The following is a 19,186-nucleotide window of genomic DNA, read 5'->3' on the forward strand; positions in this document are numbered from 1 at the left end:
ATGGCAGACGCCCAAGTCAATGGAGAGCAAACGCTGGACGCAGGCCGTCTGCGCCAGGTTGCCCTCTCCAGCTCCACCAAGAGGCGCTCTGCTGAGCTGCTCTCGCTGCACGACAAGATTGTGACCAAAGGTGTGCCGCCCATGTGCTCTCTCCTCTGTTGCGTCACCTCTCTGACCAGCCCATATAGAATATCCTCTCGAGCAATTACCCAACCTTCTCAATCTCCTCTTCGACACATACCCTCTATACATCGACACCCAGTCGCGACAAGCCGTGGAATTGTGCCTGGTCGCCGTCTTCTCTACACCCGACACCGAGTCCCACGTCTCTAGCTTCATCGCCGCTGTCGAGAATGAGACCAACAAGACCAGTCTGGCTCCTGCCAACGCCTTCGTCTTGATCCGCTGGTGTGCTCTGTTCCTCCAACAATTCGCTCTTCAAAAGTCTCTCTGGGATGCATGGGGCCTCAAGATAGTTCAGGCTCTGCTTCGCGCTGTATACACCTTCGAGAGCTCCAATCCCCGTCACAGTACCCACCAAACCGTCCTGCGCGTTACTCGCCGTGGTTTCAGAAAGCTCTTCAGCTCCGATTTTGGCGACGATGCCTTGAACCAGTCGATTACTGCCCTCACCACAAAGGCCGCCACACCCACCCCTCAGAACGCCCTGGTCCTTGGAATAATCGCAGGAGTCAGTGCTCGTCTGCCCAAGCGTAGCGCCACATTCGAGACCAGAAAGCCTGATTACAATGCTTTCTATCTGCGCGAGTTCATTGGATCACGAACCGTTCTTCCTCCATTCCTTGCAAACTCTCTGGTCGATTACTTCAACTCATTCATTAACTTGGAGGACCTGAAGAAGGAGATCATCCCCGCTATAGAGAAGGCACTCCTGAGAGCTCCTGAGATTGTCTTGAACGACCTTGTTACTCCCATGATCGAAGCCTTGCCCAAGGATCTGGACCTTTCCGAAATCCTTTCCAACAACCTCCTGAAGCCTCTTGTCTCGAGCGCAAAGTCCAGCAATGCTACTATCCGCGCAGGTGCTTTGAGAACTTTCGCCGCTGCTGCCCACCGTTCGCACGACGACAAATTTGTGGACAAAGTTTTGGCTGAGGTTCTGACTCCCTTGAAGACTGGCAAAGTGCCTTCAGCCGACCAGAAGATTATGTTCGCGCAGATGCTTGCCGCATTGAACGGCTCAGAAGCTCTAGCTGCCTCTATCCCTCAAGGTCTCGCACCAGTCGCAGCGAAGGAACCGAACGAAGCAGCCGCGAGTGCTGAAATTGCTGCCCTCTCCAAGCACCTGAAGTTTGGTCTCGAGAAGGGTGTTACAGTAAATGCTGCAACAACTGATGCTTATGTCAAGGGTGTCGCCGAAAAGCGACTTCCATTCAGGAAATTGTGGACCTTGAGCATTGCCGAGATCGTTTGGTCGCTTGAGGGAGACGTGTCGAAGCAGCCCGAAGTTGCAGCATTGGTTGATGCAGTAATTGGCAAGATGATCGATTCGTTCAACGAAGTGGTTACCAACCCTGTTTCTGCTACTCAAAACGGGCAAGTCACTCTTGCTTGCGCTGTTACTGCTTTGTCGTTAGCAAAGGTCCCCCAGCTTGCGGAACTGAAGAATGCATCCGTTTTGAAGAAAGCTTGCCTCCTGGATCGTGCGATCGCCCTCGAACCAAAGCCTTCCTTCCTCCTCAATTCTCGTGTATATACCAAACTTACCTCCCACGAAGATCTGGTTTGGTTGACGAGGGCACTCGCTGCGACCAGCCCCGGTATTGCCTCATCAAGCCCTGCAATCCAAGACGCCTGGGCTCAGACTTTCATTTACCTTATCGTGGCCTCGGGCTTGCCAGCAACAGCCCGCTCCGAGACCGTCACTTCTCTTCGTACAGCTTACTTGGCTCAGCCTGAGGCGGTCGGAAGAATCATTACTGAGGCTCTGTCTCATTGGTCCGCAGATGTCGAACTAGAGACCAAGGAGAGCGCCGCTCTGCTTGCCAAGACTGGCAGACAAGAACTTCACAAGGTAATTCGGTGCATCTGCCTGACTGAAGAAGAAGTTGCCACAGGCCAAGCCACCATCGAGCAGAGTGTTCTGGACCAGCAGTTGATCAATCTTCTGGTCTTGTGCCGCCCGGAATTGATGCCAAGATCTTCGTGGATCGAGGCTTGTCTCAGAACAGGCACCGACCCCGGTGAGCTTGTGAAGAGAAACACTTCAGAGTGCATGGAGCAAATTGTTCATGTGTCTGAAGACAAACTACTCTCTACTATCCCTGCATTCCAACTTGCTGCTTTCCAAGCGACCGCAGACTTGGTGTTCGTGGCTCCCGAAGAATTGACACCTATCGTCCTAGATCAAATTTGTAACGATCTGGACCCTAAACTGCTCCAGGATGTTGGCCCTACCGAGGCTGCCATCTTCCGCACACCTGAGGGTACCGCTTTCATCGATGTTCTTGCCAAGCAAACCCAAGCACAGGCCCCAAGCAAGAACAGCAAAGACTACGATACCTACAAGTGGGAGCAAGAGCTCAGAGACCAACTCGCCCAGAAGAAGGGTACTACCAAGAAGCTGACTGCTGATGAGCAAGCCAAGGTCAATGCCCAGCTTGCAAAGGAGACTGAAGTTCGTGGTAATGTCACATCGGTAGTAGCCAAGTTGAGAAGAGGTATTGGTATGGTCACTGGTCTCGTCACAGGCCCACCAACCGAGGCAGCCAACTGGTTCACTGTAACCACAGCACGCCTTTTCGAGGTGATCAACGCCGGAGCAGGCCTTGTCCTGGGCGATGCTGCTGTTCTCGCTTATCTCGAGTGTGCTCAAAAGACATCATCTCGTCTGGGCCCCATGCGCTCATTCGTTGGTGTTGCAGCTTTAAGAGCTGCTGGTCTGACAACCCTACCTGAGTCCATGCAGGAGGAACCCTTGGGTGACTTGATCACTCGTGTGCTTTATCGTCTACGCTTCTTGGGCGAGCAGCGACCTCTTGACGCCGTCACATTGAGCTACTGCCTTCCCCTCGCGTTCTTGGTCTTGGAACAGGGCGGTGTTGGTAAGTCTGAGGAAGAGGAGGCCCAAGAACAAATCATTCTTGCCGCCGAGTTCCTTAGCTTCCACGCTGAGACCTGTAGCGAGCCTCGCTTGGCCCGCAAGGAGGTTCTTTCTGTCTTGATCTCCTCGCTTCAAGCTTACCAACAACACTTCCGTCTCTTCAAGGACTGTTTCTCCGATGTCTGCAGAAGCGTTGCTCCCAATGCTACCGAAGCCGAGACCGATGTGGTTGTCAAGGCCACTATCGTGCCTGAGGCTTCCGTACGTGAGGTAGCTCTGCAAGTCATTAGTGCCGAATTTGAGCTTTCTGGCAAAGACTTCTATGATGAGATCTTCCTCGCGACACATGATGATGTTGAGGAGAACGTCGAGTTGGCACACGAGATCTGGGTTGAGAACGAGCTCAAGACATCGCCCGACTCAGCCGATACCATCGTCAAATATCTGACTTCGCACGACATTCAGCTTCGCCGTGCTGCTGCACGATCATTGGCAGCACTCGTGCAGGAGCATTCGAGCATCTCCGACAATGTTATCTCTCGCCTACAAGACACCTACAGGGAGGATGCGAAGCCGAGAGCACCTCAGCGTGACAAGTACGGCATGCCTATCAAGATGGATCTTTCCGACCCTTGGCAATCCAGGCAGGGTATTGCCCTTGCTTTCAACCAACTTACCCCAACCTACACTAGTGAACAACTCGTACCTCTAATGCAGTTCATGGTCGCAGATGGCGCTCTGGGAGATAAGAACGTCACCGTTCGCGATTCCATGCTCGATGCAGCTACTGCCATCATCGCCGCCAAGGGCAACCTGCAAGTCGAGACTCTCATGAAACTTTTCGAGACCACGCTCGAAGGTGGCTCTGGATCTTCAACTCAAGATGCAGTAAACGAGGCCGTCGTTATTTTGTATGGTGCTCTCGCCCGTCACTTGAAAGCTGGTGACAGCAGAGTGCCCAAAGTCGTACAACGTCTCTTGACGACTCTCAACACTCCATCAGAGTCCGTGCAGTACGCTGTCGCTCAATGTCTTCCTCCTTTGGTTCAGGCTTCCAGCAAAGAAGCAGGACAATACGTCCAGCAGATGATGGATACCATGCTTACATCCAAGAAGTATGCTGTTAAGAGAGGTGCAGCTTATGGTCTGGCCGGTATCGTGAAGGGTAGAGGTGTCTCTGCTCTCCGTGAATTCCGTATCGTGTCGAACTTGGTAGTCGCCACCGAAGAGAAGAAGGATCCCTACAAGCGCCAAGGTGCTTTCCTCGCCTACGAACTTTTGTCTCTCATTTTGGGTCGTGTCTTCGAGCCATATATCATTCAAATCGTGCCACAGCTCTTGTCTGGCTTTGGTGATGCTATTACTGACGTTCGTGAAGCATGTCTCGACGCCGCCAAGACATGTTTCGCCAGCTTGAGCTCCTATGGTGTCAAGCAAGTTCTCCCTACGCTGCTCGAGGGTCTCGATGAGCAGCAATGGAGAAGTAAAAAGGGTGCTTGTGACTCTCTCGGTGCTATGGCCTACCTGGACCCTGAGCAACTGGCTGTCAGCTTGCCAGAAATTATTCCGCCATTGACTGAGGTTCTGAACGACAGTCACAAGGAAGTCAGAGCATCTGCCAACCGCAGTTTGCAACGCTTTGGAGATGTTATCAGCAACCCTGAGATCAAGAGTCAGGTCGATATTATCTTGAAGGCTCTGAGTGATCCTACCAAGTACACCGACGATGCCCTGGACGCTTTGATTAAGGTAAACTTCATCCATTACCTCGATGCTCCGTCATTGGCGCTGGTTGTTCGTGTTCTGGAACGTGGTCTGGGTGACCGCTCTGCAACAAAGAAGAAGGCTTCCCAGATCATCGGTAGTTTGGCACACCTTACTGAGCGTAAGGATCTTATTACTCATCTTCCCATCTTGGTCGCCGGTCTCAGAGTCGCCATCGTCGATCCTGTTCCTACCACTCGTGCCACAGCCTCTAAGGCTCTTGGTTCAACAATCGAAAAGCTTGGTGAGGATGCTATGCCGGATCTTATTCCCAGTCTTATGGCCACCCTCAAGTCAGACACTGGTGCTGGCGACAGACTTGGATCTGCCCAGGCTCTCAGTGAAGTTCTTGCTGGTCTCGGTACCAGTCGCCTCGAAGAGACTCTGCCCACTATCCTGCAAAACATCTCGAGCTCCAAGCCTGCAGTCCGCGAGGGCTTCATGTCATTGTTCATCTACCTGCCCGCCTGTTTCGGTAACAGTTTCTCGAACTACCTTTCCAAGATCATTCCTCCGATTTTGTCTGGTCTTGCTGACGACATTGACACAATTCGTGAGACCGCTCTGCGTGCCGGAAGATTGTTGGTCAAGAACTTCGCCACTCGCGCTATCGACCTGCTGCTTCCTGAGCTCGAACGTGGTCTGGCAGATGACAGCTACCGCATTCGTCTCAGTTCCGTTGAACTTGTTGGTGATCTACTCTTCAACCTCTCTGGTATTAGTGGAACCGCAGAGCAAGAGGAAGCCGAGGAAGGTGCCAACGAAGCAGGCCAATCACTTCTCGAGGTTCTTGGAGAAGAGAAGCGCAACAAGGTTCTGTCTGCATTGTACATCTGTCGTTGCGATACTTCTGGTCTTGTCCGCACTGCCTCCATCAACGTCTGGAAAGCGCTTGTCGCCTCGCCCCGTACCCTTCGCGAGCTTATCCCCACCCTTACCCAACTTCTCATTCGCCGTCTTGCAAGTCCCAACATGGAGCAGAAGGAGATTGCCGGCAATGCTTTGGGCGAGCTTATCAGAAAGGCCGGCGAGGGCGTTCTCTCGACTTTGCTGCCTACTCTCGAAGAGGGCCTCCAGACCACCGATGTGGATGCCAAGCAGGGTATTTGTATCGCTCTTCGCGAATTGATCGCATCTGCCTCGCCCGACGCCCTCGAGGATCACGAGAAGACTCTTGTCTCCGTGGTACGTATCGCTTTGGTCGACAGCGACGAAGATGTCAGAGAAGCAGCCGCAGAGGCCTTCGACTCTTTGCAAAAGGTCCTTGGCAAACGCGCCATCGATCAGGTCCTGCCTTATCTGCTCAATCTGCTCAGGTCCGACGAGGATGCAGACAATGCTCTTTCGGCTCTTCTTACCTTGCTCACCGAGCAGACCAGATCCAACGCCATCTTGCCCAACCTTTTGCCCACCCTTCTCACTCCCCCCATCACTGCGTTCAACGCAAAGGCTCTGGCTTCGCTTGCTCAAGTTGCAAGCTCTGCCATGACAAGAAGATTGCCAAACATCCTCAACGCACTCATGGACAGCGTGCTCGCAACCAAGGACGAAGAGCTCCGTACCGATCTCGAGAACTCCTTCGACGCTGTGCTTCTGTCCATCGACGAGTTCGATGGCCTTAACACTGCCATGAGCGCCATGCTTGCTCTGACGAAACACGAAGACCACCGTAGAAGAGCCCGTGCGGACATGCATCTTGCCACGTTCTTCAAGACAAGCGACCTCGATATCTCACGCTACCACCCCGATCTCATCCGCACTCTGCTCATCAGCTTCGATGACAGCGATGCCGAGGTCGTCAAGGCAGCATGGTCTGCACTGTCGGCGCTTACCGGACGCCTACGCAAGGAGGAGATGGAGTCTCTGGTCTTCTCTACCAGACAAACACTCAACCATGTCGGTGTTGCGGGCCACGCTCTACCTGGTTTCTCGCTGCCCAAGGGTATCAATGCTATCTTGCCTATCTTCTTGCAAGGTTTGATGAATGGTTCTGCCGAACAGCGTACGGCAGCCGCATTGGCAATATCGGATATCATCGACCGTACCAGTGCCGATTCGCTCAAGCCTTTCGTCACTCAGATTACCGGTCCATTGATTCGTGTTGTGTCTGAGCGTTCGGTCGAGGTCAAGGCTGCTATTTTGTTCACTCTCAACAACCTGCTCGAGAAGATTCCCACTTTCCTCAAGCCTTTCTTGCCTCAGTTGCAACGCACATTTGCCAAATCGCTTGCCGATACTTCGAGCGAGATTCTTCGTATCAGAGCCGCAAAGGCTCTCGGTACTCTGATCACCCTCACTCCCCGTATCGACCCTCTTATTGCTGAGCTGATCACTGGTTCGAAGACTGCCGACTCCGGTGTCAGAAATGCCATGTTGAAGGCATTGTATGACGTGGTTGTCAAGTGCGGATCCAGCATGAATGAGGCTTCTAGAACCGGTATCTTGAGTTTGATAGACTCTGACACTGGCGACTCAGACGAAGCTTCTGCCATCACCAACGCACGCTTGTTGGGTGCTTTGATCAAGGTTCTCCCAGAGGATGTTGGTGGTGGTCTCGTCAAGGCACGCGTCCTGACCCCCGACCACACCTACCCCTCCGTCCTTGCTCTCAACTCAATCTTGGCCGAGGCTCCTGAGTCGCTGACAGGGCCTTTCGCCGATGTCCTGCCTTCTACCATCTGTCAAGGTATCGGCAGCAGCCTGCCTGCCATTGCAGACAACTGTGTCCTCGCAGCTGGCAAATACCTTCTCACACCTTCGTCCGACAAATCGTACGAGCCTGTAAAACAGATCATGGAGGCCCTCGCCGCAGCAATCGCACCCGGCAAGCCCGTCGACACACGCCGCCTGGCCCTAGTCGTTGTCCGCACCATCTCGCGCGAGCAAAACGATCTCATCCGCCCGCACCTCGCCCTTCTGACTCCAGCCGTCTTCGGCAGCGTCCGCGACATGGTCATCCCCGTCAAGCTCGCTGCCGAAGCCGCATTCCTTGCCATGTTCAGCGTTGTCGAAGAAGAAGACGCAGTGTTTGCCAAATACATGGCTGGACCTGGAGCCGAGCTTGCCGCTGGCCCTAAGCGTAGTCTGCAAGATTACTTCAAGCGCATTGCCACGAGATTGGGCGCGCAGGCCAGAGAGCGCAAGGAAGCCGAGGGTGGACAGGGTGGATTGGGCCTGTCTAGTGATGAGCAGGAGGACATGAAGGAGGTGTGGAGTGTTGGTAAGGTGGACATGGAGAGCGGTGCTTTCAAGGACGAGTAGAGCTTTCACTTGTCACTCGTCACTTACCCATCGACCACTTGAATATTGTGAAGCGAAAAGAAGCGATTTTCAATCTGTTGTAGATGATGCATTTTCTTCTAGTGTTTCTTTCGTACAAAAATTATATGTTTTCTTCCACTCTTGTTCTCTGGGACTGGCTGCTGCTAATGGCTGGTTGACGTCGGGGCTTCTGTGGGTACGTAGGCACGATGATATACTCCCTACATTCTCACCGTCTTGTATGCTTGAATTGCCTCTTTCTCATTACCGCTTCTTCCCAATCCTCTATACCCACACAGTCAACATTTGGGAAGTTTCTGATAGCTGAGGGCGTCATGCGTATTGTGGTGAATGTGATGGCAGTGTTGATAGAAGACGAGATGTGTTTGCATCTCTTCTTGAAGGGGAGAAGAAAAAAGAAAAAAAGGGTTGTAACAACCAAAAAAAAACGCCAGTAAGAAGAAAACGCCCCGATGCAATAAACTCGGCAGCAACTTGACATTTGCTGCGAGTCGGTCCTTTTTCTTTTCTTTCGCTTCAACCCCTCCCCCCATAGGCGCCAGAAAAACATATAACAGGAAAGTGTTAGACATGGTAGAATGCTCATATACACCAGCGGTAACTGGCATAACGACCAGCAGTCTCGGACTTTCGGATGATCTTGACGACCTGACCTCTGCGCAGACCCAAGTACTTTGCCACGGGATCCTCGACCCTGATTCTAGGCAACTGCGTCTCCTTCAACCGATACCTATCCAGCAAAGCCTTCTTCTCCTCGGGACTCAGCAAGATGTGCTTGGGCACCAACTCATGCTTTGTGATATTGACCAACAGATCCGTCTCTTGGAAAACCTCGATGGTGATTGGCAAGTTTGCGGCTTGCTTGAGCGCTGAAGTGGTGACTGAAGCGGAAGTGATGTAGATGCCAGAGTAAAAATTGCGGTCGTTGAGGAATTGGGCGTAGTTGCGCAGGTGCTTGATGCCGATTGCGGTTTCGGTGCTGAATTCGACGTAGATAGTGCCGATTTTGGGCTCGGGGTTGGGATCGGATTTTGTGGGTAGGGCGGTGTATTTTGTGAGCATTGCTTCCGAGGGGCGGGCTTGGAAGTTCATTTTGGATTTGCTGTGGAAGCTGGTCAGAGAGTGGTCGTGTGGAAGGTGGTAGGCGCAAAGGTAGAGGTGAAGAGGATCGCGGGTGGTGGGTGCGGAGGAAGTAGAGAGACGTACTTGACAGCGCCGCTGCCGTCGCCGCACTGGTCGCGGAACTGATCGAGGGAGACGTCGAGTTCATCTTCAGCCAGTTCGTAGCCCTGCGACGTGTTTGAGTCAGTGTGGGTGGTCTTTTGTTTGATTGGTAGGTGGTCGGACTCTGTCGTAGCACAGCTGCTTGGTCGTCTTCCAGACACGCCACAGTCTGGAGGTTTCGCGTCTGGTCTCGTCGTCGGCCATGGGTGCAGTTTGCGAGGGGTGTGGAGGTGGAGAGATGGGGTGGAGTGTGTTGCGATGGCTCTTTGATGGTCGGCGCGCGCCAAAGATTGGATGCTTCACTCTTGGGCAGGTGAACAATTCTGCCGGCGTCTTGGCAGGGCGGTCAAGGGCGGGCGCGGCCTCTCGGTCCATCTGTTATCGAAGGTCCAGGGCGGCGTCATTCTGGAGAAAGTTCCCAAATGGCCGCGCCTTCGATTCCCAATCTCAACAGCCTCAGAGGTCGCACAGGCCTACGACGAGGCAGAGGCCGCGCCACCCCTACACACCCAGAAACCACAGAAGAAGATGCACAGAATGCTCGCGACAAGATCATTCGGCAGACCGACGGCGACGCTTCCAATTCCCGACTGAGTGCTGTTGCTTTGGGTTACTTGACCGACGACTACGCTTCTTGTTTTCTGCAAGGCCAAACTCCCAGGCGATATCCTCTGATCAACCGCGGCACCTATGTACGCACTTCGGCCATTGATCGTCTGGTCGACAACTTCCTCGCTGCCACCATCGACAACAACACCTCGAATGCGTCTGCTGCTCCCCAGGCCCAGATCGTTTCTCTGGGTGCAGGCTCCGACACTCGCTTCTTCCGTCTGTCAGCCGCTCGTCGCCAATCCATCCTTTACCACGAATTCGACTTCCTCGACAACGTCCGCGACAAGCTCTCTTCCATCTCCTCGACTCCAAAACTACTCTCCATGCTGCCATCCCACACAATCTCAACAGACAACTCCTCCCTGCAATCCCCAACCTACAACCTGCACACCCTCGACCTCCGCGACTTGACCTCTACCTCACCACCCTCGATACCAAACCTCTCTCCAACCCTGCCCACCCTCCTACTCAGCGAATGCTGCCTCTGCTACCTCGCCCCAGAAACAACATCTTCAATCCTCTCCCACCTCACCTCTCTCATCCCCTCAGCCTCCCTCGCAATCATCCTCTACGAACCCATCCGCCCTTACGACTCCTTCGGCAAAACAATGCTCTCCAATCTCGCTTCACGGGGTATACAACTGCAAACGGTGCGTCACTATCACTCTCTCGCTGCCCAGCGCTCTCGTCTGCAATCTGCTGGGTTTGCAAGCGGCCAGGGCGCTGTGGATGTCGAGCAGATTTACTATTCGGGGGAGTGGGTGGCCGAGGCGGAAAGAGAGAGGGTGGAGAGATTGGAGTGGTTGGATGAGGTCGAGGAGTGGAAGTTGTTGGCGTCGCATTATTGCGTTGCTTGGGGTTGGAGGGATGCTGAGGATAACAAGGTGTTTGGGGAGGCGTGGAAAGATGTCGGTGGGGAGTGGACGGTTAAGGAAAGGGTTGATGATATTTGAGTTTGAAGAAGGCTGGCCTTTGCTTGATACATCCATCCCCCGATCCTACCTTGCTAGATTATGAGAAAATGACCTTCTTGGGAAATACTGCCGTGTCTCAGACATCCTTTCTTCTCTTGCTTGATAAGAGAGGATATTCATTTCTTGTAGAGAAAGAAAGAGCTGAATGCTACCTAGTTCTACTAACCCTCTCAAGCATCGATCTGCATGATATCCTCATCATCCAAACCTCCATACTCATCTGCCTCAGCAGCAAGATTAGCTTCCCGCATAACCGCATCACCACTCACCCCATTCACCCTCTCATCCCTCTGTCTCTCCCTCTCAACCTTTTCCTTGTGCTTTTCCAAATCCGTGATACTCCACGTACTAACGCCTTCCTGCATGCGCGCAGGGAACGGCTTACTCATCATCTTCAGAAACCTTTTTGCAGTAGCCACCGCCTGATCGACGGAAAGATTGGAGTCGCCTTCGAGCAAAGCAGCATTGATCCATTTGGGGAGTTGCACGCGCTTCTTGCCAAAGCGGCGGTCGGCGAGCACCATGATGCCGTAGTCGTCTTTGCCGCGCAACACGCGTCCCAGACACTGTGCAGCATGCCTCATGGCATCGAAGGACAAAAAGTCATTTTCGCGGATGCGGTAGGTTTCGCGGAGGAATTCGAGGCGGGCTTTGAGGATGCGGGATTCGGTGTATTGGAAGGGCACGCCGATACACAACACGGTGCGCCCGTAGTGATGGTCGAAATCTATACCTTCGGACACTTTGCCGCGAGCCACGCAGAGCAAGATTGCGCCGCGGCCGTTGGAACATGCGGTTCTGTAGGTTTCTAGCGCGAGAGAAGTTTCTTGCGAGTCCGGGGTTTCGACGAGGATGAGCTTGTGTTTCCAGACTTGGTCGAGGATGCCCATGCCTTGCCACATGGAGATGATGCTTTCCATGTATAGGTAAGACGGGAAAAAGACGACTATACCATCAGGAGTGATTTTTGAGAATTCGATGAGGAGGTTGCCGTAGTTGCGCACCACGCCTGGATCGTTTCTGATGGTGAAGGAGGAGGAGATGGCGCCTTGATCGCTTCCTCTTGTTACGATCATGGGCAAGAAAGAGCGACGGGCTAGTGTCATGCTGTAGGATTCTTGCACTACCGTGTTGAAACCCAGCATCTTTGGGTAGATTTCCAGAGGAGAAATTGTGCCAGAGGTGATTACTACCGAGCTGAAGCGGTCAAAGACGGGTTTGATGGCGATTGCGGCATCCAAGCAAGTAAAGTGGAGGATTGGATTGGGTACAGTGGCGGTTTCTGATTCGTAGGGTTCGAGGATCAGGAGGAAACCTGTTTCGTAGGTTGCGACCAAGGTTGCGAAACTGGCGACCTCTTGTAGTGGTTGGTAATCTTCGATGTTTTGTAGCTCCAGTGTTCTCACTAGAGATGTCAAACGCTCTGCACAGAAACGCAAAGGCTTTCTCTCGATAAAGGTGAGCTCCTTGAGATGTTGCAAGAAAGACGGCGGTGTTTCCGAAATGACATGCAAGACTTTCATGCGAGTCTTGAGGTATTCGACGAAGCGTTTGAGGAAAGCGACGAAATGCTCCGCCCGTCGAATGTTTCCTGGCACAGCTTCTTTGAGCAAATCATCCGGCAGTGCTGGGTTTCTCATGAATGCGCCCTCATCATTCGCTTCATCGGCATCCCGAAGACCTTGCACCAGCTTTGCATATTCGTTTTGCAGCTTTGCAGCATCTGTCGTCTTCATCTCGTTGATCTTCCTCTCCAGATTGGCTGCACCTTTCCCTGCTTTCCGTAGTGAGTCCTCGGTAATATCAATACTTAGCGACTCGATGCAGACGTTGTCGATGTTGTGAGCTTCGTCGAATACGACGATGCAATCCTTGGAGAGTTCTTTCGACACTCGTTCGGCAATCTTGGGGTCTAGCAGATAGTGATATGAGTAGATGACGACGTTGCAGAAAGGCATCTGGGAGACTGGTTAGGAATTGCAGGCAGAGATGTATGAACAAACCTACCATTCGCCTGACTGTAAAGTATGGACACTGCTTTTGCTCTTCGCCGTACTTGAGAACATCGTCGAATGTGAAGACACCCGGAGGGATCAGATTGTGTGGTTCCAGAAGATCGAGATTCTGAGACAAGTCAGCAACAGTAGCAGAATTTATACAAGATCGAAAGCTTGCCTCATGGTAGACGCAAAGTTCTACATCCTCGCCCCTCTCCTTTTTCTCCTTGACGAAGCCTGCGGTAAGAGACCGACATCTGGCATCAACAATGCTACCACTCTTCTCCCTCTTGACTGACGGATGCAGACAAAGGTTTTTACGAGAAGTGAGACCCAGTCCTCTAAAATCTTCGACATGGCCAAGTTGTTCGGATCGATATTTCATCAGAGCTTTCAATTCTGCGAGAGCCTTTTCGATCTCGGACATTGTACCTAACCATGTCAGATTTGGATGTTTATGAGTTAGATGATGATCACACACGCGAGCAGTAGATCAGTTTGCGATGTTCGGGGTAATGTTGCTGATATGCCACGATGAGGGACAAGAGTGTGACAGTCTTTCCGGTTCCTGAAGGCATCTCTAGGACACAGTGACCTCCTGCGTCCAGGGTGCCTATTCATGATGTGAGTGCTCGGATTCAGATATTGGTTCTGTTTGACACGTACGCTTGAGATCGCACATGTATCTTTTCGAACATGTCAGTGATGAGAGCAGGATAGATGACTAGTTTGTGGCTTACGCATATTGTTCTGTTCACAGAGTCAGTATGCTTTCCTGAGAGCAGTTTGCCGCCAGATTAACTCACCTGGATAGATTCTGGGGTAGGGAAAGAGAATTGGCAGGTCACTTCGAGTGTCAGTAGGGGCTGAGAGACAGTAGCAACAGTGCTCACTCAATCATGAACTTCATTTTGGCGGATTGTGCCTCTTCCTCAGAGGCTGAGGTAGAGAATATTGAAGGAGGCAGCAATTGTATGGCAGTTGGCTGACCAAACACATCAACGAAGGGCCGTCTGAAAGCAGCTAGTGTCGATGGGCGCACGGACTGCGAAAGGTGTAGGCGGATTTTGAGTGACGTAGAGTAATCGATGATTGAGAGACTCAGACGCGACTTTTTGGAGACAGAAGCGACCTGCTACTCTGTACATTTACTGGTTCTTCCTTGTTGTTGCAAAAAGGTGCCTACTGCTATCCCAGTATTGTCTCACTGGTTTGAATTGCTAGCCGGTCACAAAATGAAGAAGGCATTCAGGCCTCAAGCAAGCAGTGCGCGCTCATTTGGAGGCAGCGGCTTTGGTGGGGGGTTTGGTGGCACTGGATTTGGTGTATCTTCGTCGCCGCTGTCATGGATTGCTGAACCGCCGGATCTCTCAAACATCTCGGACCCCAATGTCGGAGTCGCCTTTAAGAACTTGACCAAGAAGGACAGCACAACCAAGACCAAGGCTCTCGAGGATCTTCAGCAGTATGTTTCTGTTCCGGACCAGCACATCGAGGAACCTGTACTGGAAGCATGGGTTTGTCTACACGATCCGCCTTCTCACCACTCAGCATGTTGACCACTATGCTTAGGTCAAACTATATCCCCGTCTCTCAATAGACAGCGCCCGTCGCGTCCGTCAATTGGCACACAATGTCCTCGGTCACATCGCGACCAAGAGCGGAAAGCGAATGGCGAAACACATGTCCAGAATCGCTGGCCCATGGCTTGCAGGTGCACAAGACAGCGATCGTGCTGCCGCCAGAGCTGCTCAGGACGCCCTGAAGCTAGTCTTCAACACCCCCGAGAAATTGCAGAACCTCGGAAAGGCTTTCCAACAGCCCATCCTCGAACATTGTAGAGACGCCCTTTTGAACGAGACAGTCCAGACACTGAGCGACGAGCGAAGTGTCAGCCCTGCCGATGCCCAGGCAACCTACTCACGAGTCGTCGCCACGAGCATAGCCGTTATTTCGAACCTCCTAAATGACCTCGCCCCGGAAGAGCTTGCCAAACAGCAGGAAACATACGAAGACATTGTTGGCCAAAGCAAGATTTGGGATTTGGCATCCTACAAGGAAGATGTTGTTGTCAGGAGATCCATTCACCGTTTCTTGCGCACATGCTTGACTAAGCAGAAGCCTACTGTCGAGGTCAATCTTTCAACCATTAGCGAAGCCTACATCTCCAAGGCTCTTCCTCACGATCAGACCGGTTCATCTTACGACTTTATGCTGGCTCTTGTAGAGCTCACAGAGGCCTTGCCTCAAGCCTGGACCACAAGCTACACATCCAAGAAGCCAGCCAGCACTAGATTGAGAGGTTGCATCAAACGCGGTTCTCAGGCTGGACCTGCCGAGTTCTGGACCAATGCCTGGCTTCTATTCAGCAAATTGCCTACAGAGGTTCTGCCTCAAAAATACTCTGAGGCTGAGGAGTTGCTCAATGCGGTGCATGACGGTGTTGGCCAGAAGGACGACCGATTCAACGCATCTGCGGCGTGGTTTGCCTACTTCAAAATCCTTGATCTGGTCCAAAGCAGTGCATCCTTGTCTGACGAGGAGCACGAAACTCTGCTAAACAAAACGGCCATCCCAGCTATCGAGCAGTATTTGCGTCCATCCTCTAGCACTTCCGACTGGTCGATATCTGGTGCTAAGCCTGCGTGGAACGTATCAAAAGCTGCATTCTGCAAGCGTTTGCCGGCTGTTTTGGAGAAGAAGTGGCCTGAATACGCTACACTACTCATTGAGGACATTCGAACATCACTTCCAGAGCAATCAAAAGATTTCGAAAAGTCTCAAGCGCATATTGCCTCCGCCGCTGAAAGATGGGCATTGCTTCAGTCAGAGCTTCTACGTGAAGAATATCAACGCCCTGAATCTCTACAGGCAGTCTTCTCCCAATCAGCCAAGGATATTGTCAAAGCATCTCTCGAAACGCTCAGATCGCGAAACGGAAAGCCGTATGGCGCTGCTGCCGCAGTGGACGAGTTGCAAAATCACTGTAAAGCTCTACTCACCAAAGATCAGGACACTCAAGACATCATCGCGACTTTCGTTATTGATGATTTGCCAGAGTTGGTGTCCTCCCCTTCGCAGAGACAATTAGTCTCGCTCCTATACCATTTCCAAGCCGACTCCAGATTCGGCGAGGCTTGGAACAAGACAGCAAACGCGATTGGTAACAGCCCAGATTCTGACGAGAAGTTGCACGCCTTCCGAGACTTGCTAGTTTCACCCAGAGTCAAGCCTGCTGCCGAGCTTGCCGCTCAAAATGGTGATATCCAAGCCTTCCTACAGCGTCAATTCAGGTCTAGTTTGGAAACAGGACAGCAGTGGAGCTTTGTCTCAGGTATCCTCAAGGGCACACCGAGCGTAGCTTCTACAGAAACTGTCGACGGTATGTTAGCGGACCTGACTGCATCACTCTCCGTGTCAGACAAGGCGGGTTCTGCTCTTGATGGTTTGCAAGAAATTTCACGAAGCAACAAGACTCTTGTCAAGGAGCATATTAAGAAGCCTAGTGGATCTCAGCTACTTCCTAGCCTCCTTCTATTGGAAGAGTCTTCCGATGAATCACTGGCTACAAAAGCCTCTAGTATCAGCAAGAGCATTGTCACTGAGGCTGACAAGGCTGGCTCTCAAACCATTCTTTTCGACGTTGTGCACCAGAGTTTGAGAGATGTGTCGGCGAGCTCACTTCCGATGCCTCAAGTCCTGGACATGGCTGCAAACCTCATCCACGATAGTGACCTCGAGCACAAGAAGCAGGAAGTTTCCAAACAAGCTCTGCCCGATTTGAAGTCTTGGAGAGCCGCAATTGCGCCATTCATCGGAACTGCACCTCCCATCGCACTTGCCATTACGAGTGTTTTGGGTGGTGCCACTTACCTGGTTGACCCTGAGGCAAAGCCCGATTCTGCCAAGATCCTCAGAGATGCCGATGGCTTGTCACAAGCTCTGAGATTTGCCATGTACACCTCGAGAGTGTTCTCCAACCGTGATCTGCTTCAAGCACTTGATCCTGAGACACAAACAGAGCTGTTCCAGCTCTTCTATATCACATACGTTCTTCTGAACGAAAGCATATCCCTGACAGCGCAAGGTGGCCTTGCCTCGCCTAACACAGAGACCGAGGCTGAGGTGGTCGAATTTGTCAACGAAGCCAACAGACTCATTGGAGACTGCTTCCAGCAGTACGAAGATGGTTCGTCCTACGCATTTGTTGGTACGGTCATCGACAATTTTTTTGAGAACTCAAAGGGCACTAGCACGTCTGCGTTCCACCATGCTCAAGCACTGAGCCATGCGCTCGGCGATCTTGAATCCATCCACGGTGGTGGTCATGCCAAGGTACAAGAATATGAAGATCAGGCATTACAGCTCTACAAAGCCAAGGACGTCATTCCCTTCACAGCTTGCGCCAGTGGTGTCAAAGAAGCATTGTCCGATAGCAAGAAACTCGACAGGCAGACTAACGAGCTGGTTGCCGATCTCACTGGCGTGGACGCTACGCAGTCTCCTGAGAAGGCCATCACAAAACTTGTCATGCTCAATGCATTGTTCCCCGAGAGCAAACAAGCTGACAGTATTGTCGCCAAACAGCGTCTCATCTTCTTGATGAAGCATATCTTGCCCTGGCTCGACAATGATGAAGTTGTTACACCGATCAAGGCTGAGACATGCAAGACGCTGCTGTTCGTCTTGCCTGGTGTTAGCGATATCTACGGTGAACACTGGTCGCAAATTCTGGCATTCCTGACTCACACATGGGACTTGGGCTTCGTCCGTGACGAGACTGCTGATGAGAGTCGTATGGCTTTGATCTGCACCACTCTCCAACTTTCTTCCATCCTCCGTAGCCTCAAATCAAGTGAAGAGCCCAACGATGATCTTGTTGATGCTTGGAAGGAGAGTTCCGAGGTTCTTTACATGGGCTTGATGAATCTTGTCAGACAAGGTCAAGGTCAGTCCGATGAGCACCACGAACCTCTGAAGGCACTGTTCCAGTCGCTAGGCAGCGAAGTCGCAAAGTGGTCTACCAGTGAGGTTGAGGATGAAGCAGAACTCTACCCTCTGCTCTACACACCGTCAAAGGCCCTGCAGAAGACAGCTTTCGATATCTTGCACCGTGTTATCCCAGCAGCACAGGAGCAAGTTTCCTTTGACGCAGCGCTCGAGAAGAAGGCGGCAAAGTTGCCGGAGGAGCTGTTATCGCTGCTGCTTGCCCCTCCTACACTAGACAGTCTAGCCGATGCATCTTTCCGCACTGGCATCCCTCACGAGCTGCAAGCATACCTTTACAGCTGGCAACTCGTCTTCGACCACTTTACCAACTCCAGCTACCAAGTCAAGTCCGACTATGTTGAAGCTTTACGCGAGGGCGAATATCTCGGCCACCTGCTCGAGCTAACCTGGGAGCTCTTGGGTCACGTCCGCGGCCGCCCCGTCGACGTATCAAAATACGACGTCCGCCGCTTCGACTACCTCGACCAACAAGGCGACCTCGAAGGCCTCGGCGCCGACAAATGTATGCACTGGCTACTAGCCCACCTCTACTACCAATCCCTCATGCACGTCCCCTCTCTCACAAAAACCCACTTCCTGGCCCTAAAATCGCGTCAAACCGGTCTCGCGGTCGAAAGCTGGACAGCCAAATACATTGCTCCCCTTATTGTCTCTGCATCTCTGGACTCCGTGTGTCAATGGGCAGACGCCACAAAGAACGACCCCGAATACGAAGGCTGGAGCGCCAAAGTCTCCCCCCGCAGCCGCGAAGTCCAGTTTTCGTATCTGGTCGACGAGCAAACAATGTCCATCGTCATCCGCCTACCCGAAACCTATCCTCTGGCATCCGCACGCGTCGAAGGGCTCAACCGCGTCGCCGCCGACGAGCGAAAATGGCAATCCTGGCTGCGCAACTGCCAGGGCGTGATTCAATTCAGCAATGGCAATCTCATCGATGGCTTGACAACTTGGAAACGCAATGTCACTGGTGCACTGAAAGGGCAGTCCGAGTGTGCTATTTGCTATAGTATCATCAGCGGGGACAGGCAGTTGCCGTCTAAGCGCTGCAGCACTTGCAAGAACTTGTTCCATAGTTCTTGTTTGTTCAAGTGGTTCAAGACTAGCAATGCTAGTACGTGTCCGCTTTGTAGAAATGCTTTCAACTATGGTTAAAAGTGTTTTGGTGGCGGGGTGGTGAAGGAAAAGAGGCCGATTTTATGTAGAAATGCTTTGAATAGACTTGTAATGTCAAAGATATCTCTCCATAACCCTCTAGGAGT

General features: G+C 52.2%; 5 protein-coding genes across 5 annotated transcripts; 3 read left to right on the top strand and 2 right to left on the bottom strand.

Annotated features, from left to right (window-relative positions):
• M436DRAFT_49071 (ARM repeat-containing protein) lies at nucleotides 1–8,089 on the top strand (the record flags this gene model as incomplete). Its single annotated transcript, XM_013570662.1, has 2 exons — nucleotides 1–130; nucleotides 189–8,089. 2 exons carry the CDS (start codon nucleotides 1–3, stop codon nucleotides 8,087–8,089), a joined length of 8,031 nt encoding a protein of 2,676 aa, XP_013426116.1.
• A 603-nt stretch (nucleotides 8,090–8,692) lies between these two features.
• On the bottom strand, nucleotides 8,693–9,538 carry M436DRAFT_73798 (RPB5 subunit of DNA-directed RNA polymerase; the record flags this gene model as incomplete). Its single annotated transcript, XM_013570960.1, has 3 exons — nucleotides 8,693–9,212; nucleotides 9,317–9,399; nucleotides 9,458–9,538. The coding sequence occupies 3 exons, from the start codon at nucleotides 9,536–9,538 to the stop codon at nucleotides 8,693–8,695; spliced, it is 684 nt and encodes a 227-aa protein (XP_013426414.1).
• A 218-nt stretch (nucleotides 9,539–9,756) lies between these two features.
• On the top strand, nucleotides 9,757–10,899 carry M436DRAFT_64869 (leucine carboxyl methyltransferase; the record flags this gene model as incomplete). Its single annotated transcript, XM_013570880.1, has 1 exon — nucleotides 9,757–10,899. One exon carries the CDS (start codon nucleotides 9,757–9,759, stop codon nucleotides 10,897–10,899), a length of 1,143 nt encoding a protein of 380 aa, XP_013426334.1.
• A 191-nt stretch (nucleotides 10,900–11,090) lies between these two features.
• M436DRAFT_73800 (RNA polymerase II transcription initiation) lies at nucleotides 11,091–13,827 on the bottom strand (the record flags this gene model as incomplete). Its single annotated transcript, XM_013570961.1, has 7 exons — nucleotides 11,091–12,878; nucleotides 12,928–13,044; nucleotides 13,096–13,349; nucleotides 13,399–13,530; nucleotides 13,584–13,603; nucleotides 13,720–13,764; nucleotides 13,811–13,827. The coding sequence occupies 7 exons, from the start codon at nucleotides 13,825–13,827 to the stop codon at nucleotides 11,091–11,093; spliced, it is 2,373 nt and encodes a 790-aa protein (XP_013426415.1).
• A 325-nt stretch (nucleotides 13,828–14,152) lies between these two features.
• On the top strand, nucleotides 14,153–19,079 carry M436DRAFT_49941 (uncharacterized protein; the record flags this gene model as incomplete). The annotated part of the gene is made up of 2 exons (XM_013570840.1): nucleotides 14,153–14,434; nucleotides 14,490–19,079. 2 exons carry the CDS (start codon nucleotides 14,153–14,155, stop codon nucleotides 19,077–19,079), a joined length of 4,872 nt encoding a protein of 1,623 aa, XP_013426294.1.
• Nucleotides 19,080–19,186: the final 107 nt, after the last annotated feature.

Source organism: Aureobasidium namibiae (genome assembly GCF_000721765.1).
Source record: "Aureobasidium namibiae CBS 147.97 unplaced genomic scaffold scaffold_11, whole genome shotgun sequence".
Taxonomy (NCBI): Eukaryota; Fungi; Ascomycota; class Dothideomycetes; order Dothideales; family Saccotheciaceae; genus Aureobasidium; species Aureobasidium namibiae.